The 20,212-nt window shown below is 45.9% G+C and overlaps 2 protein-coding genes across 3 annotated transcripts; both read right to left on the bottom strand.

The window, feature by feature from the left end:
* Positions 1-534: 534 nt before the first annotated feature.
* LOC125506920 (hyperosmolality-gated Ca2+ permeable channel 2.1) lies at positions 535-6,879 on the bottom strand. Of its 2 annotated transcripts, XM_048671624.2 has the most exons (12): positions 6,702-6,879; positions 6,481-6,602; positions 5,274-5,638; positions 4,654-4,800; positions 4,276-4,339; positions 3,981-4,190; positions 3,377-3,574; positions 2,983-3,281; positions 2,444-2,723; positions 2,034-2,309; positions 1,537-1,770; positions 535-1,368 (listed from the first exon to the last, which is right to left on the bottom strand). In XM_048671624.2, exons 3-12 carry the CDS (start codon positions 5,552-5,554, stop codon positions 943-945), a joined length of 2,415 nt encoding a protein of 804 aa, XP_048527581.1. In that variant the 5' UTR covers positions 5,555-5,638; positions 6,481-6,602; positions 6,702-6,879; the 3' UTR covers positions 535-942. The 2 variants fall into 2 exon arrangements, with proteins under 2 accessions (XP_048527581.1, XP_048527582.1); XM_048671625.2 differs by lacking the exon at positions 6,481-6,602 and having other exon boundaries at positions 6,654-6,875.
* A 1,221-nt stretch (positions 6,880-8,100) lies between these two features.
* On the bottom strand, positions 8,101-9,382 carry LOC147967480 (uncharacterized). The gene is made up of 2 exons (XM_087523155.1): positions 8,844-9,382; positions 8,101-8,757 (listed from the first exon to the last, which is right to left on the bottom strand). The coding sequence occupies exons 1-2, from the start codon at positions 9,321-9,323 to the stop codon at positions 8,101-8,103; spliced, it is 1,137 nt and encodes a 378-aa protein (XP_087379281.1). The 5' UTR covers positions 9,324-9,382.
* Positions 9,383-20,212: the final 10,830 nt, after the last annotated feature.

Here is a 20,212-nt window from a genome sequence, read left to right as displayed (position 1 = left end):
CACTAATCTTGCTTCCATACATAATTATTCCTCCAACCTGATTAATAAGTAATACAATTCGGGATCTAATTTGAATACAGTTCATCGGGCTTCCTTGCGTGCGCTCCACGCCGCGCTGGCCCTCCCAAATTGCAAGGATTATTATTAATTACTTCCTCCGTTCCATAATATAAGAGCGTTTTTTTTACACTAGTGCAGTGTCAAAAACGCTTTTATATTATGAGATGAAGCTAGTGTAAAAAACGCTCTTATATTACATGACGGAGGTAGTATTAGCCACCGATAATTGCTCGCTAATCAACATCGTAACCAAGGGGTCATTTCATTTCATTATTTAACCAACGGATCTTGGCTGCACGCTCGGTTACTATTTTTGGACCGACCAGGGTATAAAAAGAACAATGGACAACAGGACTGACAACTCCCCCTGATTTTTATCCTCGCTGTAGAGTTCGCAATCAACCAAAGATGTTGTGCCTGACCAGTGCTAGATGCCAAGAGCTGCCACCAAATACAAAAATGATTGCCCATGCCTCGACAAAAACAGGTCAAGTTCATCATCAAACGGAGATGCCCAGGACAGAACTAACCAGACAAGCATGAAAACCACAGCCTTGGATGTCTACAGGTAAGAAGACTTTACAGGTAATGATGATCATGATACCTCACGACACGGATCACTTTCATGTCTGTCGAAACTTCCGGACGCTGCCCTAAGACCAAAATTGCACCCCCAGTTAACCATGATGATGCTTTACTTGGATTACTATTTTTCTTAACCTATTCTCTAATGTATCTTGTGTACTTGTATGTATGATCTATAAACCCCCTCTTTTTCCAAAAAAAAAAAAACTTGTACGGCCTATATATCGCTGTACATTTACATGAGCGGCCACATGATGAAAGGGTTCGTCAGTAGTTAGTTGTCCAACGCTGGCTGTATCATGACAAGCCTCTTTTCTGCAGCCTAATGAGGAAAGTGACGCATCTCACGGCATTCTGCAGACGGCTAACGGGGAGCCCTTTGAGTGTTGGGTGAGACAGATCCCTTCTGGGCTGCTGCTGTTCCTGGAGGGTCTCTTTGCCGTTGGACTCGTCCGAGCCACCTTTGCCATTGAACTCCCCCGGGCTACCTTTGCCGTTGGACTCATCCGAGCTACCTTTGCCGTTGAACTCACCCGGGCTACCTTTGCCGTTGGACCCGCCTGAGCTACAACCTCCGACGTCCTCATCATTCCCGACGGTCCGAATCTCCTCCAGTTGTATATCTTCGGAATCAGGGAACTGGCAATATGCGGTATGGAGCCGTTGGTGAATATGTTCCATTCTTCCTGACAGCTCGTCCTCCCTGTCCATGTCGATTAAATTCTGCACTTGCGGAACACAGCGGTCAACAAAACAGGGATAATAATCACCGGTCAGGAAATGGCAATAAAGTTCTGCCCCTGAGTTATTTCCGAGTTTGCACTAAAAACTAGGTTCATGTTCATCAGTATGTTATTTCCTAGCTTGGAGAATTATGGAAGCAATGCAAACCTGTGCTGGGAAAGTGCTGAACAGTGGAAGAAGCCGGGTTCTGCAATACTGATTGAACAGAAGAGTGAAGATGATGAGAGGTATGGTGAAGCCTGCAGCTACTGGTGATACTTTCAGGCCAAATACACCGAGGCAGATGATCTGGGTGAGCACGAGAGAGAATATCACTGTGTTGTGTATAATCGGCCAATACAAACCACCGGTGTCATATCTCGTGCGGTACACATTGAGCAGCTGAGGACATATACAGATGGCAGATCATTAGCATACCAAGCAAAAATAGCAAATATACTTTGTATCAAGTATTTAATCGTTGACAAGAACATCTTAAATTGTCCTAATTTATATCTGCGGATAGCACTGTGTAAGCTACTAAACAATGTTCACCTATATGTATAATGGCAACATAGTTGTTCTAAGAAAACAGAATGCAACATAACAACTGCTATGGACTTATTAGTATAACACTATAACACCAACTCTAGTTTCTCGCTCACCTGATTGCGGTATACGACATAACCCAGGAAGAAGTAGACTAGCAGAAAAGGTAAGATCAAGGGCGCCAGTACAGAGCATGTGAATCCCAATAGTCCAAACAACAATACTTTTGGTACTTCAGTGTGATAGGGGAACGAGGGGACAAACTCTGTATCTTCTTTCATTCTCAGAACATACTTCCTTATGAAGTTATAGATCAGACCAAAGAGTTGCATAAGTTCAGATGATAAACTGGCCCATCCTGAAGTCAGAACATAGGTGATGAAGAAGGAAGCCTGAAATCAAAATGGATTTACAGAATTGCAGTCAGAATATATTGACCTTCCATAAACAAAATGATCTTTCTGCATTTTCTCAAAAGAAAAAAGAAGAATGATCTTCTACTGCGTAACAACAAGATGGAACTAACCTGCCCAGGTATAACCTTAGCGAGCTGGACAGGAATGTCCTTTGGGCTTGAAAAAAAATCCAATTGTTTTAAGACAGTACCAGATACCACATTAACAAAGAATACATTCCAAATCAAGAAGTACAGCACTTTACAGCAAGCACTCCTCTTCCTTTCGCTGTGAGATACAGGCCCCTCTAGTGTTGAAAATAGCATCATTATTGGCGCAACAGAGTACAGAAATATTTGCAGTATGACACTCGGAAGGTATCCAGTTATTAGTTGGACCATGTGGTGTGGCCTGCACATGGAAGAGGAGTCAATAGAAGCCAATTACAAATGAAGGACAAGCCATATGTCTATGCTGAATAGTAGTACCTTAACTATCACAAAACACTCAAACTAAAATGTGTTAATCGGTCTAGATATAAATGGTTTTGCTTGCTGTTTCAAATTTCAGCTCTAAATGAGATCTGATGCATACTAGACTCTACATATTAGTCGATAGGGAAGATGAAGTTCAATATAGATGTCAGCTCCAGTGCAACATAGGTACTTACTGCTTCAATATCCCATTAAGGAAAGGAAGCCTCTTCTGCAACTGATCAAGCTGAGATAGACCATTTATAAACGTCACTGGTGCCAGAAATAAGAGCATAAAAACAATAGAACCAAGAAGCGTCGCTATCCGTCGAATCCAAAGCTGCTTATAGGGAAGCCAAATGTTTGACCAATACACATCATTTGGTTCTGGAGCTGGATCAGTAACCCACTTCGTAGGGTTCGATGTCTGAAGAACGTCTGACGCAACAAGTGCTCCATACCGAGTTTTGAAAAATACAAAAGCAGCCGCACATTCCTGTAAATAGTTCCAGAACTGCAGTTACTGATTCTATATCGACTTGTTGATAAACTTAGTAAAAGAATCAATGTTTGCAAAATTGTGAAGCAAACCTCATTATCCATGTTCAAGCTAGAATCGTCCAGGTCAGCTTTTCCTCTGCTCGGTACAACTTCGTCAGTGGGCAACAAGTGGAAAGAATTTGAAGAGGCACCACAAAGACAACACCGGTATGTAATTGCTTTGCAGCTCTGATCTACAGTGGTGTCCGTGAAATGTTTCAACTTTCTACATGCCTTCTTGGCACCAGTCTGCAGTATACGAAACAGTTTTACTCCAGAAGCAGAAGGCAAAATACTAATATGCAGATAAAAGGTACAAATCCAAATCAACCGATCTGAGATCAATTCAGTAACTCAGGGAGAATATGAAAAAGAATATGCAATATCACAAACACCTTTGCAGATAAAATGTATAAATGTAACTTAAATGATATGAGATCATTTCACAAATTCATGGAGAAGACAAAAATTATCATAATGAATGTGCAGCACATGAATTATCCCTTACATGACATAGCGGTTACCGAACCACGAGGAAAGTAAGTCTAAGACTGACAGCATTAAATCATAAAAATACTACCTTGGCAATTATGTCACGTTCTCCCACATCTCCCACCCTCCAAACAAATAGAAACGTTGTATGAGAATTGCTTACCATTATCTTCTGAACTTTCCCAACTTTATAAACAACTTGGTGGAATAGGTAACTTGATCCATGATACTTGGTGAAGAAATCATCAACAGCACTACTGCACGATTCTTTTGTTATCTTTGGTATTCCGCGAACAAGCACAGTAAATTGGCCTGGATTGGGTGTTGCACGCTTAAGGTGAAGGAGCCTCAGTCTAGCAATGTGCCTATACTCCTGAAAGATTGGGTAAGGAAACAACATTACATGTGTTCCTCAATATGACGATGTAGAATAGTCCGTACTTCAAAAAAATACTTACAAGATATAGGAGAATGCAAGCTACTCCAGATATTATGTAGAGAACTAGACAATGAACCCAAAGCCTGCAATGCAACCAGCAAATAAATTGAATAAAGAAGTATGTATATTGCGCTCCCATATACATATTATTTTCTCATGTTTTGAAGAGTGGAGACGTGCACGGAACTAAATGAAGTCCAGTTAGAGGCAAAACGATTAACACTATAAATACCAATAATCAACACAGCATACGACAAACAAATATACAATTTCAGCCTTGATAAAACCACCATATGATAGCCTAGAAAAAGAAAACCTTATGATAGCCTAAAAAAACTACCTTATGATACCCTAAAAAACACCTTATGATAAAATTAAAATAAATTGCTCAGCTCACCATCTTGATCGCACTTCCACATTCCCAATTGTGAAGATATCCAAATCTTCTGAAGGAATCCGACTATGTAGTATATTTTTTCCATAATAGTGCAATGGAAGTATTCCAAACACACACAGAAGGGCAGCCAGTGAAAAGATACGTATGCTGCAGAAACGAATGTATCAGTGTGCAAAACTCGAATCTGATGTTAAACTGATAGAAAAGCAGTATGGCAGAAAATAGCAAACAAAAAAGAGGGATCTGCGATTTTATATAATAGAGGCCAGGCCTGGCGCAGTGGTGAAGTCCTCCCCACTTGTGCCAAAAGGTCCTTGGTTCGAACCAGCCTCTCTGCATTGCACTTCGCAGGGGTAAGACTAAGTTCCTATAATCCCTCCCCAGACCCCACCTTGTGTGGGAGCTTCTATGCACTGGGTCTGTCCTCTACGATTTTATATAACAGCATTAAAAGAAGTTCTATTTTGTATGCAGCTGCCAGAGCAACAAGTTTCTGTCTCCTTCTGATTCAGACCACGCGTGGATGTTAACAAGCTCATCAATCAGATACCATTGTCTTTTAACCAACACAATAATGGCACAGAGGGATACATGGATATCAAAGACGAAATTTGGTGTACCTGAAGACAAGCATTCTATTGAAAGCGACAGCATCCAGCCCAGCAGCTGCCAAGAGCTCTTCCTCGGTATACCGCAGGGCCTTGACGATCCAGCCAGTTGATGGAACAAACCTCTCCAAAATAAAAGCCTCTCGGAGCCGACTATGCTCCTCGGAAATCCTCCGGCCGAAGTAGACCCTGACATTGGCTGGCTGCTTCCTCAGAACAGAATAGAGCGACAGAAAGAGCACGCAAAGCCCAATATTGATGCCCGCAGAGGTCAGGAGTGCGCTGATCTTCATGGCTTTCTACCGGGTCAGTCACCGAAAACAGATCATATGTCATCTAAATATGCACAGAAGCACCATCCGTGATGCCCTTGGCACCTGCAGGTATAGGAACAGGAAGATAGTGGTTAACACATTGAGTCTGCAGGCTGAATTGTAAATTGCACAGCAGCATCACTGCCAGTTCCATTGTCATCCCACCAGGAGTGTATGCGCATTCCAAACGTGCTTAACAAGTTCCCCCTTTACATCAGTTTTCAAACGAAACAAGCTGCATGATGTGTAAGTGCCACAGGACAACAGAACCGTCGATCAAGCAGTGGTCTCAGAAAAACCATACTGAAATTACCAAAGATTACCCGCAAATTAGCCCCCTCCCTTAGTAGATCAAAGCACATATCAGTAGTACTCCAAGGTCATAGTTTATATAATCAAATTAAATTCGATGATTGGGCAGCAGCAGCATGAGCAAGCATTGCATTGCATTGCAAACTGGAAGTGGGCGAATCCGAGCTGTCCGGTAGAGTTGAACAGGTAGGCCAGATTCGATCGCTCTACTGTGGGGTCGGTTCGCGTGCCAGCACCAGCAACGCAACGCTAGGCTAAGGCTACCCCGCAATCCTCCATGTCCCAGGTGTAAGTAATAAGACTAAATAAAGCTAACACGGAACGGAACAATACAAAATCAGAGCAGAACAACCGGTGAAAAAACACACCAACCAACCAACCGAGCGCAGGCTAGCTAATATCGCTGAAGAAAAAAGAGGAAAATAGGAAATCTCCGGGGCTTGCGCGAGGTGGTGAAGGGAATGCGTCGCAACCGTTGCCGCCACTTGGCAGGAACTCGCCAGAACCGAAACGAATCTGCCGAACTAAAGTAGCAGTAGCAGCAGCAAAATAAGCGCGGAAAACGGAGGAGGAGCGGCAGAGGAATCCGTTACCCTCCTAGTCGACGGGGAGGGCAAGCCCGCCGGAACCAAGCGAGCGAGCGAGCGAGTGAGGGGCCGGCCGCCGCCCGGCGTCGGTCGTCCTCGAGCGAGTCTCGTGCCGCCGCCGCAGAACCCTACACCATGAAGCGGAATCAGAAGGGAGGAATAAGGCGGCCGACGGTTACCGGGAGCGCGGGCGGGGAGAGGAGAGGAGCGGAACGGCCGCCGCCCACCTGGGAAACGAGCGCGGCAATGGCGAGGGAGCAACCTCGCCGGAGATTGGAGCGGAAGCCTCGGCCGCCGGGCGTGGAGTTTTTGGTTGCCCGGGAGCGAGCGAGAGCGAGAGGAGTTGATGGGCTCAGGGATTCCTTCCAAGTCTTATTTTCTTTCCGCCCCTCCGTAAGCAACGCGAAAAAACCAACCCAATGGTATTTATTTCTGGCGAATAAAAATCAATCAATGGGCGAACAATAAATAAATGGAATCAACCTATGATTGAATTGGTTAGGTGGACAGTGATATTCCCAACCCAGCAGGGTTCAAATCCTGATGCTCGCATTATTTCTGGATTTATTTAAGGATTTCTGGCGATGCGCTTTCAGTGGGAGGAGACGTTCCCGTCAACAACGAGGCGTCTACGGTGACTTCGTAAATCTCAAGATGATATGCCGGCTCAGTCTTTCAGAAGTGCTCATAGGGATAAGGTGTACGTGTGTACGTTCATAGGTATGAGTGTATGCGCGTGTATATGAGCGCTTGTGTCTATACTGATGCTAAAAATAATGGAAAGCTTGACCGTGACGACGGCGGCTCGGGCCACGTGGTGGGAGCCGGCTGGGCCCATCTGCGGCGGCGGGTGTCATGCGGGGAGCCACGTAAGAGGACCCGGTCCGTCCATGGTGGTGTCGTCGTCATGGCGGCCGTGCTCGCGCGCACCTGGGCCGTCGGATCGGAGGCCAGCGGCCGCGATCTGGTCCGCCTCGACCGAGCTACGGACTGCCGGATTGGTCCGCGTACGGATCACGCACGCACGCACACGCGCGTGCTGTCTGTTTAGTCGACCACGGTGAAAAACGCGTGCCAAATTTCTGGTAAATCACGTCACCTTTTGCTTTAAGAACAGGGCACTTGGCCGGTAATTGTTTCGTATTAAAATAATATCCTTCCTGTTTACTCTTTACATTTTCTTTGCAAAACTCAGACCTACTGTGAAGATTCGAGAAATACAAAGCAACTCAAGCATTATAAGAGCATTACTAGTAAAATCCTCAAACTCTTAAATCCTTCAAGCAGTTTTAAGAATTGAGAAATACCACTTTTTGACATTTTTAAGGGTTGAAAAACAGGGGCAAATACTAGAACCCTCAAACCCAACCCTTAAACTGCTGCTTTAAGGATTGAATTTAAGGGTTCTAGTGTTTGCCTCGACCACAACCTTTAAATCTATCATTTGACATCTCACAATTTATGACAACAAGAACACAATCAACTTCCAAACAAACTACCAAATGACAATCATTGATGCATGGTTTAATAGTTTACATCACAAAATCATAATCTTCCTCCTCTCATCGGCACCATCACCAAAAAGTTGCACCTCGGCGCCATCTCCTAGACCACAAGCGGGCTCCATCAAGTATCTCCATCGGCACCGGTGGAGTCGTACACACCGCCATCACCACAACTACTCATCGGAGTGTCATCTCGAAAAGTAGAGGACGCAACACGGAACATCCTCTTCCTCTCCGCGATGTCCTCTTTGTAGTCCTTCCACCATTGCAATTGGTCTTCATCCATGTCCTTCTTGGACATCATCATGTGCTCTTTCTCTTCCACCATGAGTTCTTTCCATACCTTTGCCTCTTTGAGCTTGATCATCCTCTCCTCCAACTCGGCCTTGCGCTTTGCTTCTTCACGCTTTGCTTCAACTTGTGCAAGCTTGACCTCTTTCTTCTTCTCGGTGATAAGAAGCTTCGTCTCCAATGTATTCGTTGTCAATTCCTCTCTTGCCTTCATCATGTGGTCCATCTTCTCCCTTAGGCTTGACGCCTCTTCTTCCATCTTCACCCTTAGCTTGCCTTTCTTGGTTCCCTCGGGCTTGCCCAAGTTCCTCTCCTCCTCATCTTCACTATCATCCATCCTTAGCATTGCCGACGTCTTGGGTGCGGTATCTTGATCCCTCAACTTCCACTTGTCAAAGATTTGAAGAATTGACCAAACATGCTTAAATGGGAATGGCTTGCCCTTGGAAGCGGCCATCTCCTTGTAACTCATGCCGGCAATTGTCTCCTATCAACCACACATAAATCACATAAGAACCCACCAATAGCATAGTGCACAGACATAATCAAAATAGTGAAGAAATATGTACTCACATAGTCACTCTCCACGGTTCCACTAGGTGGTGCATCTATCACTTGGTCCATGGCTGCACTCCAACGAGAACAAGCGGGCTTGATCAACTCCCACCGGCCTTGAAGCGACCGGAAAGAGCGATGGATGAACCCACTATTCTTCGGCATGATCTTACAATAGACGTCCTCGATCCTTTGCCAATACCGTTTACCAGTTTGATCGGTGCCGGTGGTTGCATCCATTCCCACAGCTGCCCAAGCACGAACCAAGAGGACATCTTCCGCTTCGGTGTAGTTTGTCGACCGCGCGTGTGGGCGGGAAGCGGTGGTGAATGCCTCCTCCCCTATCTCGGCCACCTCCTCCTCGTCATCCCCTACATCCTCCTCATCTTCCTCCTTCTCCTCCAAGTCGTCACCAACCCTAAAGGGGTCTAGAGGCGGAGCTCCGAGGTCCACCTCCGCGTTTTGGAGGAGGTCCATGAACGAGAATGGGTTTGCCATTTCCTCGAACACCTCATGCGCGGCGGGAGGAGGTTCGGCGACGGCGGCCGCCGCGGGCTTCTTCCGCGCCGCGGGCTTCTTCCGCGGCTTGGTCACGGTCGGGGACGAGCCGACGACCTTGGAGGCCGCCCCTCGCGGCCCATGAGAGGCCGCCTTCGGCCGGCTCTTATTGGTGGTCGGGGCGGGTGGCGGGGAGGCGGCGAGGGCGGGCGCCGTTGCGGTGACGGTGGCCGGGGCGGTGACGGTGGTCGGGGCGGCAGGAGGTGGTGCGAGGCCCGCCCGCCGCCGCTTGGCCCCGACGTGGGTCGCCGCCACCACGTCGGCCACGGTCAGTTGGGCGGGGGCGGGCGGGGCGGGCGCGACGGGCGGAGGCGTGGCTGCGGCGGGGCCCTCCATGGCCGGCGCGGCGGGAGGCGGCGGGAGGAGGAGGCCGGTGTTGGGGAACGTAGTAATTTCAAAAAAAATCCTACGCACACGCAAGATCATGGTGATGCATAGCAACGAGAGGGGAGAGTGTGATCTACGTACCCTTGTAGATTGACAACGGAAGCGTTAACTTGGTTGATGTAGTCGTACGTCTTCACGGCCCGACCGATCAAGCACCGAAACTACGGCACCTCCGAGTTCTAGCACACGTTCAGCTCGATGACGATCCCCGGACTCCGATCCAGCAAAGTGTCGGGGAAGAGTTCCGTCAGCACGACGGCGTGGTGACGATCTTGATGTACTACTGTCGCAGGACTTCGCCTAAGCACCGCTACAATATTATCGAGGACTATGGTGGAAGGGGCACCGCACACGGCTAAGAATATGATCACGTGGATCAACTTATGTCCTTAGGGGTGCCCCTTGCCTCCGTATATAAAGGTTCAAAGGGGAGGGCGGCCGGCCAAGAGGAGGCGCGCCAAGAGTAGGACTCCCCCCTTTCCTAGTTGGAATAGGATTCGCGGAGGGGGGGAAAGAGGAGAGAGAGGAGGAAGGGGGGCTGGCCCCCTCTCCTTGTCCTATTCGGACCAAGGGGGGGAGGGGCGCGCGGCCCATCTCTGGCCACCTCTCCTCTCTTCCACTAAGGCCCACTAAGGCCCATATACCTCCCGGGGGGGGTTCCGGTAACCTCCCGGTAATCCGGTAAAATCCCGATTTCACCCGGAACACTTCTGATATCCAAACATAGGCTTCCAACATATCAATCTTTATGTATCGATCATTTCGAGACTCCTCGTCATGTCCGTGATCACATCCGGGACTCCGAACAACCTTTGGTACATCAAAACGCATAAACTCATAATATAACTGTCATCGAAACCTTAAGCTTGCGGACCCTACGGGTTCGAGAACAATGTAGACATGACCGAGACACGTCTCCGGTCAATAACCAATAGCGGGACCTGGATGCCCATATTGGTTCCTACATATTCTACGAAGATCTTTTATCGGTCAGACCGCATAACAACATACGCTGTTCCCTTTGTCATCGGTATGTTACTTGCCCGAGATTCGATCGTCGGTATCCTATACCTAGTTCAATCTCGTTACCGGCAAGTCTCTTTACTCGTTCTGTAATACATCATCCGGCAACTAACTCATTAGTTGCAATGCTTGCAAGGCTTAAGTGATGTGCATTACCGAGAGGGCCCAGAGATACCTCTCCGACAATCGGAGTGACAAATCCTAATCTCAAAATACGCCAACCCAACATGTACCTTTGGAGACACCTGTAGAGCTCCTTTATAATCACCCAGTTACGTTGTGACGTTTGGTAGCACACAAAGTGTTCCTCTGGCAAACGGGAGTTGCATAATCTCATAGTCATAGGAACATGTATAAGTCATGAAGAAAGCAATAGCAACATACTAAACGATCGGGTGCTAAGCTAATGAAATGGGTCATGTCAATCAGATCATTCAACTAATGATGTGATCCCGTTAATCAAATAACAACTCTTTGTCCATGGTTAGGAAACATAACCATCTTTGATTAACGAGCTAGTTAAGTAGAGGCATACTAGTGACACTCTATTTGTCTATGTATTCACACATGTATTATGTTTCCGGTCAATACAATTCTAGCATGAATAATAAACTTTTATCATATGATATAAGGAAATAAATAATAACTTTATTATTGCCTCTAGGGCATATTTCCTTCAGCCGGGAGGAGGAGGCGGTTGGCTCCCGCGCGAGCGAGGAGGAGTGCGGGTTGGGGGCGATTTTCCCCTCAACCCCTACTTCTACAGATTGCAAAGTGGTTTGAGGGTTGGACCTCTAAATTTTTTTACGGGTTTGAGGGTTTAGAGGTTCTGGTCTATGGTGTTTTTTCGGCGAAAACTGTAAAAATGCGGTTATTTTTAGGGGTTTGAGGGTTTGAGGGCTCTACTAGTAATGCTCTAAGAACTACATCTAGGTCGCTAAAACCGAACCACCGTTGTCTCCGTCAAAACAAGCCGCGGAAGCACCTCTGAGCCGGCCTTACCAAATCAGTGACAGCCGAAAAATCTTTGTGCACTTACAATTAAGAAACAAGTGCCTCGGAGTCGCAATAATCATCTTTGAACCCTCGAATCGATCTAAAGAGACATGACATCAAGTCCCATCATCACGTACACATGATGAGAAAAAAAACAGGAAAGGACTTTTTAGGGACTAGTGACTTTTTAGTTATTAGGACTAAAAAAAGTCCTAGGACTAGAGAACCAAACACCATCTTATTTTCTGCTCCCGCTCTCTTCCATAAGCAACGCGAGAAAAAACCAACCAGATGTATTTATTATTGCCAATAAATAAAAAGAAATAAATTGACGAACAATAAGTAAATGGCCAAATATTTTGCCCTGCTGTCGGTCCACGGAGAAGGAAGGGGCACGTGGTGGGCACTGGATGGGCCCACGGGCAGCGACGCAGGAGTGGCGGCGGGTGTCAGGCCCCTCCCAATGCTCCACCTTGCACAGGTGCTAAGCCTTTCATGTAGGCAAAAATTCTAATGTGACATGTTATTTAAGAGAAGAGAGATGAATGTTGTGACCCCATGAAGAAACAATACTAAGCGCGTGAACCTAGGCAAAACATTTAAAGGAAAGAAACCCACCAATACATGAAGAGCTTTAGTTGTTAAATCATTAAATGAAGCAAGCTTAGTAACCATAAACTAAACACCTATACATTGGGAAGTATAGTTGTTAACCTATTTAATGTGCTTAGCACCTCATCTAAACACGCATGCATTAGGAACAGCCTCATGCGGGGCGTCACGTAGGTCGGACCGGGTCCGTCCGTCCGTGGCGGTGTCGTCATGTCGGATCGGGGGTGCCGCGGCCGCGATCGGGTGGGTCGGCCTCCAGGCTAGAGATTGGTCCGCGGATCACGCGCGTGCTGTCTGTTTAGTCGCCCACGAGTGAAAAACACGTGCCAAATCTCCAGTAAATCACGTCACCTCTTGCTTGCTTTAAGATTGCCCCGGCCGGGTTGGAGTAAGAAGATGTTATCCTAAGGGCTCTGTGATGTGTTCTCGCCAAATGCTAGGCTTGCAACAGCAGGCGAGCTACTTCCACGCCACACGACTCACAACTCACAAAGGACCGTGACGTACGGCCTTATTTGACCAGCCTGCTTAATTCGATCTTCCTGACGTAACGTGCGTATTTTGAGACGGAAGAATCAGAACGTGGCCACGTGTCGGTCGCTTCCGCTGTACAAAGTTCAAGTATTGCATGCGATGCGAGGCGATCCTACGCACGATGCATGCATACGGGGTACAAATACATGCCGGGTCGACGTCTAAAATACAGGCCGGGTCTACTTCGGCGGGGAGCACTGCTGCGAAACAGTGACAGGTTGGCGGATGCGTCTCAGCCTGCTGTTTGTGTGGAGGCAGCAACGCCTGAGCGGCGCACCGGAGACAAGCACACATATACACATGCGTGGTGATGCATGCGTGGGCGTGTCGGCCGGAGATATTCGTTCGGGCCCAGGCAGTAGGCACCGTCCGGGGCATCCATCAACGTCGGTCGATCGCGGTCTACACGCGCCACACCACCACCACCGATATCACTCTCGGCGCTTTCAATTAAACAGTGGCGCACATTTCTTTTATTTATTTTTAAATAAAAAAATAGTTGACCACGACAGCATGATATCCAATCTTTTTTTCATCCCATTTCACCTTTCTTCTCATCATCCTTTCGTCCAACCTTCCATGTATATGATAATCAATCACATTAATTTATTTACCTTTTGAACCAATTTCACTTTAATCTACTTACCAAATTCCTTATCAAAATATTAGATAATTCATGCACAGAATTTAATGAACGATGAACATTTGTTTACACAAACGTATTATTATTGACAGGTAGATTAAAAAACTAGATAATAAAATATTCATATCCTGTTATAACAGACGAGCATTGTTTAGTCTTTCCGAAAAAGGGCACATGTCCGAGTGCGGCGTCACAGAGGCTGAGCATCAGGTAGCTCGTTATCTGCCTCGTGGAAATATGCTTCACGATTCACTCCTGGCAGGCTTTTTCGTGGTATACTTCGCAATATACGGCTGCGGGAATAGTACGCGCGTATGTCCTTTGCCCATTGTTTCCTGCGCTTGCTCCCCACACGGCTCGACTGAATGCAGATGCTGTTTGATACGCGTGGTGGAGCACTGGAGCGGTGACTTGATTGCTCTGGATTAATACATCATAACTTAAATTTACCACGGAGCTGTGGCAGGCAGCAAAAAATATCAATTTTTTTATTAGACCAAGCGTCTCACCCGTTATGAGACTATACTATCTTGGGCGAGCTTTCTGACCTGTGCAATCAATGTATTTCTTTTTTTAATGACTAAATCATCTGATTAGTGCATTGTTATGTTTTAGATTTTGAGCAAACTAACTAAGTTAATTAAGAGTGTTACCCATCTACTATATCACTAAGCTTTTTAGGGTAAAAGGCCTCATAATCAATTAAGATGTCCAATTAGAATTGGGTCATCCGATTTTGGCCAAGTCAATAATTTCTCAAAACTCTCATTCAAATCTTTTATATTATACACTATGCTTCCTAATTCTTAAGTCCTCACAACTAATTGAGGTCTTTGGTTTAGAACTTAATCACCTGATTCGGTCAATATTTCTAAAGGAGCTCCCCGTTTAATTATTTTAACTCACCATATTTTCTAATTTTGAAGCTCTTTTATTCAATTGAGATATTCAATTTTGAATTTGGTGTACACTTTTGATCGGACCAACGATTTTTCAAATCAATCAATACCAACCGGCTAGAAAGACATATCAACCCCGTGCGCCCTCTTACCATCTAGAAAAAGAAAAGCGCCACCATGTGATGGTACTATAGCACCAATATAGTACATGTAACCACCGATGTAGAAACTTACCCATAAAAATATGAATTGATTAGCGCATAACACAAAATCACACCATGAAAAACCCACAAAAGAAACGCATTGTAATAAACATAAAACACACTCCATCGTCTCCCATCCGCCAAACTAAATATTTCATCAATTCAAAATACAAGGGGTAATAGTTCTTTGGAAAGTCAAATTTCTTTAATTTTGACCAAGTTTAGAGCCAAAAAATATCGACATCCACAATATTAAACCAAAAAATATATGGAAATTCATTTCATGATGAATCTAATAAAACCAATATGATATCATGAATTTTGATATATTTCTCTATAAATTTGTTCAAATTTAAAGAGGTTGAACTTTTCAAAAAAGTAGTACATCTTATATTTTAAAACAAAGCGAGTATTTTTTTTAAGAATCTCAACAACACCAACGGCTCAGCAAAACGCACCCAACCCTTCTAGTTAGACGTCACGTACAAAGCTCCAGATCCACTCTTTTGTTTTCTGTAACTGTGCACCTATGATTTTTTTTAAGAAACCATCAAACTCACGAATTAGTGAGCAAAAAATATACTGCATTTTTCAGTTCGACACTAACAAGCCTGCAATCGAAGCGGGTGAGCTAATAGCTCGAGGCCACACACATACAAAGGTCGTCGATCGCTCGGTCGCAATGACTGGCAGCGGCATTTCATCAGACGAAATTACTTCAACATCATGGCGTACGTACGGTCTTGAAAAGTGGGCGCGTGCGTGCCGTTGGTCCATTGCTTCCCACTAGAAAATACACAAAATATTGGAGGCACGTACACACGCACAGGTCGGCATACAACAATGTACGTACGTACGTACTATATTCATAGATTTCGGCAGAAAGAAGAGTCAAGGGAATACGCCGGCCGTTCCCGCGATGGATCGCCTCGCATCTGGCAAAATCAAGTGCTTCAGTGCTTGTGTTTCTTTCTTCTTCCTGTCGAGGCAGGAACCCCCTTCAGCCGCGCTTCGTGTCAGAGAGATCCAATTGTTCGGTTCGGACCCAGGCAGTAGGCGCCGTCCGGTGCATCCATCAGGCATTGTTTGTATCTGCTACTTCATCAGGCTTTGGCCTGTTTTGAAATATAAGGTCGGCAACCAGCCACCTTCTTTGTTTCAAAAAAAAAAAAAACGTGGCCACGTACGTGTGGATCCCTTCCACTACAAAGTTGATGGATTGCATGCGATGCACGATGCATTCAGGCCGGCCCATGCCATGGTCTTCCGCCAGATGAACGGCATGCAGTAAGGCACGCACAGGCTTCAGCATGAAGAGCTTCAATTCAGCCATGTGCTCCAGTGGCAGTTTTCCAGCAGCAGCGAAGAGGACATCGCCGGGATGATCCCAGCCGCTAGAACATGCATGCATGCATGTCGCTGCACATAAGGCTCTCTCCATCGACGTTAATTTGAACCACCTCCAGCATCGGCTTTATCCACCTCTGAGGCGTCTGGTCCTAGTGGTTTGGCACCAAAGTCAAGCCATTCAGCAACATTTCTATTCTAGCAAGCGAGAATTGGAATTCATCCACAGATTCTCTAACGATGTGGAGGAGGTTTCGGCGGGGAGCACTGCGAAGAAACAGTAGTAGGTTGGCGGGTGCATCTCATCAGCTTGCTGTTTGCGTGGAGGCAGCACCGCCTGAGGGACGCACCGGAGACAAAACACATTCTGTGCGTACATGGTGATGCGTGCGTGGACATGTCGGCCGGAGATATTCATTCCGTCGGAGCCAGACAGTAGGCACCGTCCGGGGTACATATGCTGCATGCGCCACACCGTTCTTTTTTTAAGAAAAAAGTTTGACGACGACAGCACAATATTCAAGTTTTCTATTTCCTTCCAGAAAAGGGCAGGAGCCGTACCAGAGCCTTGCAAGGACGTCCCTGGCGAAAATAAAAATTCCGGACGGGCAGCAGCACATCTCGTGTGCAAGCGGGGCGAGCTAATAACTCGAGGCCACACACACACACACGCACACGGACAAGGCCGTCCATCGCCCGTCCACAATGACAGCGGCGTTTCGTTTGACGAAATTACTTCAACTTCATATGGCGATTTTTGGAAAAGGAAGAATCAGAGCGAGTGGACACGTGCGTGCGCCCGTTGGTCCATCGCTTCCACTAGAAAATATACACGAAATATTGGACGCACATGCACAATGTATATTCAGAGATTTCGACAGAAAGCGTCAAGGGAATACGCCGCGATGGATCGAGTGCTTGTGTTTCTTTCTTCTTTGTGCCGAGGCAGGAACGCTTCAGACGCGCACCAACGTGTACGTGTGCTCGTTCCGTCGTTCGTGTCGGCTTGCCGGCCGGTCAGAGAGATCCAACTATTCGGTTCGGTCCCAGGCAGTAGGCGCCGTCCGGTGCATCCATCAGCGTCGCGCCCGGTCTGCATGCGCTAGCTTTTAGCTACTGTAGAAGACACACTCTACGACCTGTCAAAATAAAAACTGAAAGCATATTTTTAATAAAATTGAGAATTGAAAATATATAATTTAGCACTTCCTCCGTAAAATAATATAAGAGCGTTTAGACCATCTCTTTACAAAGAGAGTACATATATGTTTACCACGTCACAGATTTCAGGTTCAAATTAAAATGTACTACAACTCTAGAAACAAAATGATCACGTGTAGTTATGACTAGCAGTTATTTCGGATTAGGCCGCGATTCTGGTCCATTAGAACGATGAAAAACTAGATTTGTAGTTTTATCCTTGCTTCTCGAGACGTGTTTCAAATCTATGCTTGGAATTTCATTGCATGGTAGATGTATATTATATCTACGCATTTTTTTTTCCAGATTTTTCATGATCACCGACGGGCGAAAAGGAGCCGTCCAATTCTCCACCTTCTTTGCCGGCAACAAGCCCGATGGTTCCCTTTCCATTCGTGTTGCTTCGATCGATGACGGAAAGTGAAGGGAACCTCGGTGCTTCAACTTTTTGGCGTGTTGAGATGCTAGGGTTAGGATTTCGTGGTCGGGTTGCTAAGATGGCGGAGGGAGCATCAACGCTAAAATTAACAAGTTTTTTCCCCACCTCCGGCCATATATTGACCTCGCCAAGGCGTGTAGTTGTGTAGATTCTTGCCATCTCACTGGGACGGTGAGGTCGGGGTTCCCTTGAAGCGAGGCGGTGACGGTAGCACAACTTCATCAATTTGCCCAGCCCACGCAGCGTTCCCTCCGTCATCGGCGTGAAGAAGGTTCATCTCTTCTTGAAGGCGTTGTTGGGAAATGAAGTCGACTTAGGCATAGTTTTTTTTCACAATGATTTGACCATGGCCGTCTTTGTTCTATACTCTGCTTAATAATTACTAATACAAAATGATTGTGACATCTTCTTTTTTTGAAAATCATGATTGCGTACATCTTGATGCAGAGGCCGGGTTTCAACCCCCTTTTGTTCCAAGAAAAAATAAATTCTTGTATGCACATGTGGTTTGGCACGGGATCGGCAACGCGTGGTGCTGCTGAGACGAGTGAAAGCGTACCGGATTTTTTTTTCTCCGACCCCGTGACAAAGCCGCTTGAGCGTACGTAACACAGAGTAACACGTCATCTTTGCTTTATTAAGACTAACTAAGCTCGTAATTATCCACCCATCCAGCGCGTCTGTGATGGATTTTTCCTCTTCCGGGAGCAGATGAGCTGCCCACTGGAGGCTCAGGCAAGCCAGGGTCACGAATTTCCGCGGCCAAGGAAGCAAGAATGCAAACGAGTGGACGCAGAAATTGCATGCATACAGCACACAACTCGATCGATCGACAATATTCAACGAATTTTATCCACAAGGGGAGAGAAAAATAGTGTAAAGCGTGTGTACGTGCGTAAGAGGGATTGGATTGGGAGCCAGGCAGTAGGCGCCGCCCGGCTCACCCATCAGCGTCGACGTGCGCCACTAAATCCTACTGTATATATGGCTATATACAGTAGGTACGTCGTTTACGTCTTGTTCTTTCTGCCTCTGCCTCTCTCGTTTGCTTGGCTGGAGACTCCACTCAGACACTCAGACGAATGGACACTGCCTTTTGCTCTCATGCTCCATCCTCCTTTTTTTTCCTACAAACATGCCACTATTCTCCCCGCCGCGTTATTAAAAGGACTAAACTATTTTCGAATCCTCACAAGTGGCAGAGCGATGTTGAGATCTTATTTCATGCCATATGATGTTGATGACATTCTTAGGCTCTGTTTGGTTCATAAGTCCTAGGGTTTTTTTAGTCCCATCTAAAAAGTCGCTAGTCTCTAAAAAGTCCTTATCTATTTGGTTCCTGGGACTAAACATGGACTAAAATACCATGTTACAACTAAAAGTCCTAATAAGACTCTCCCTCAGAGTCTTTTTTCATAAGTCTCAAATGCTCACTTTAAGTCTCTATAAGTCCCTCATGTTTAGTTTAGATGGAACTAAAAGAGACTTTTTTAAGTCCCTACACCAATAAGTCTCTGTAAACAAACACCCCCTTAAGATCAGGGCTACACCAAGATTAGAGGAGGCAGTTGCATGGGGTCCTGGAAAGTTTTCATTTTTCCTGTTAAAAGTGCATATGAACTTGCTTTTGAGGAGGCCTGTACAGATGGCGTGTTAGGGTCAAGTTGGGCTTCTGATGGACGTAGAACCTGCTGGAAATTGATCTAGTTTGCTAAAATGCCTCCTACTGCTCGCAGTTCTGCATGGAGAGTACCAATCGACTCGTCACCTATATGGATGAATGAAGGCATTTCTAACTGATTCCCAATAAATAAAGGAGAATCCAGTGCCCTAAATCTTAATGGAGTATATTTACTCCACTAAGTTTTGGATGGACTTAACCAATCCCCTATATTTAGCGGAGTAAATTTTTGTTTTTCTAAACTTTGCAATTCTAGTATACATTGCAACTACATATTAGCACATATTAGAAACTAAACATGAATTTGAATGTTCAAGCAAATCATGAAATAGTTTACAAACCTAATTATTCAAATTTAAACATGTTGAATGGTTCAAATGTAGCAAATAACATGTGATAGAACAACTAGGACTCGCTAAGGCGTTGCTAGTGATCCTCAATAACACTAGTAGAAAAAGGGTCAAATGTGAAGCACATTAGTGCCGGTTTGAATTTGAGCCGGCACTAATGTGTGCATTAGTGCCGGTTCCAACAGCTAGCCGGCCGCTCTCATTAGTACCGGTTCGTGGCGAACCTTTAGCACCGGTTCGTGCCACGAAACGGTACTAAAGTGAGTGGTGGCAGGATGTTGTCAGTCCGGGGCCCCTCCAGCACCTTTAGTACCGGGTCGTATCATGAACCGGTACTAAAGGCCGTCCTACATAGACCATTCGTCCACCCGAGCTCGCTCTGTTCTTCCCCTTTCCCCTCTCCTCTCTGTTCTTTTTCCCTCTTCCTCTCAAGCTCATCACACATTTTGCCCAAAATTTGTCAAGATTTGAAGGCCCCCATCCATTCAAATGATCACAAAGGTTAGCAACTTTGT

Source organism: Triticum urartu, chromosome 5A (genome assembly GCF_056163025.1).
Source record: "Triticum urartu cultivar PI428250 chromosome 5A, HENAU_Tu73, whole genome shotgun sequence".
Lineage (NCBI taxonomy): Eukaryota > Viridiplantae > Streptophyta > Magnoliopsida > Poales > Poaceae > Triticum > Triticum urartu.
The sequence above is the reverse complement of the archived record's forward strand: the minus strand, read 5'-3'. Positions and strand labels throughout refer to the sequence as shown.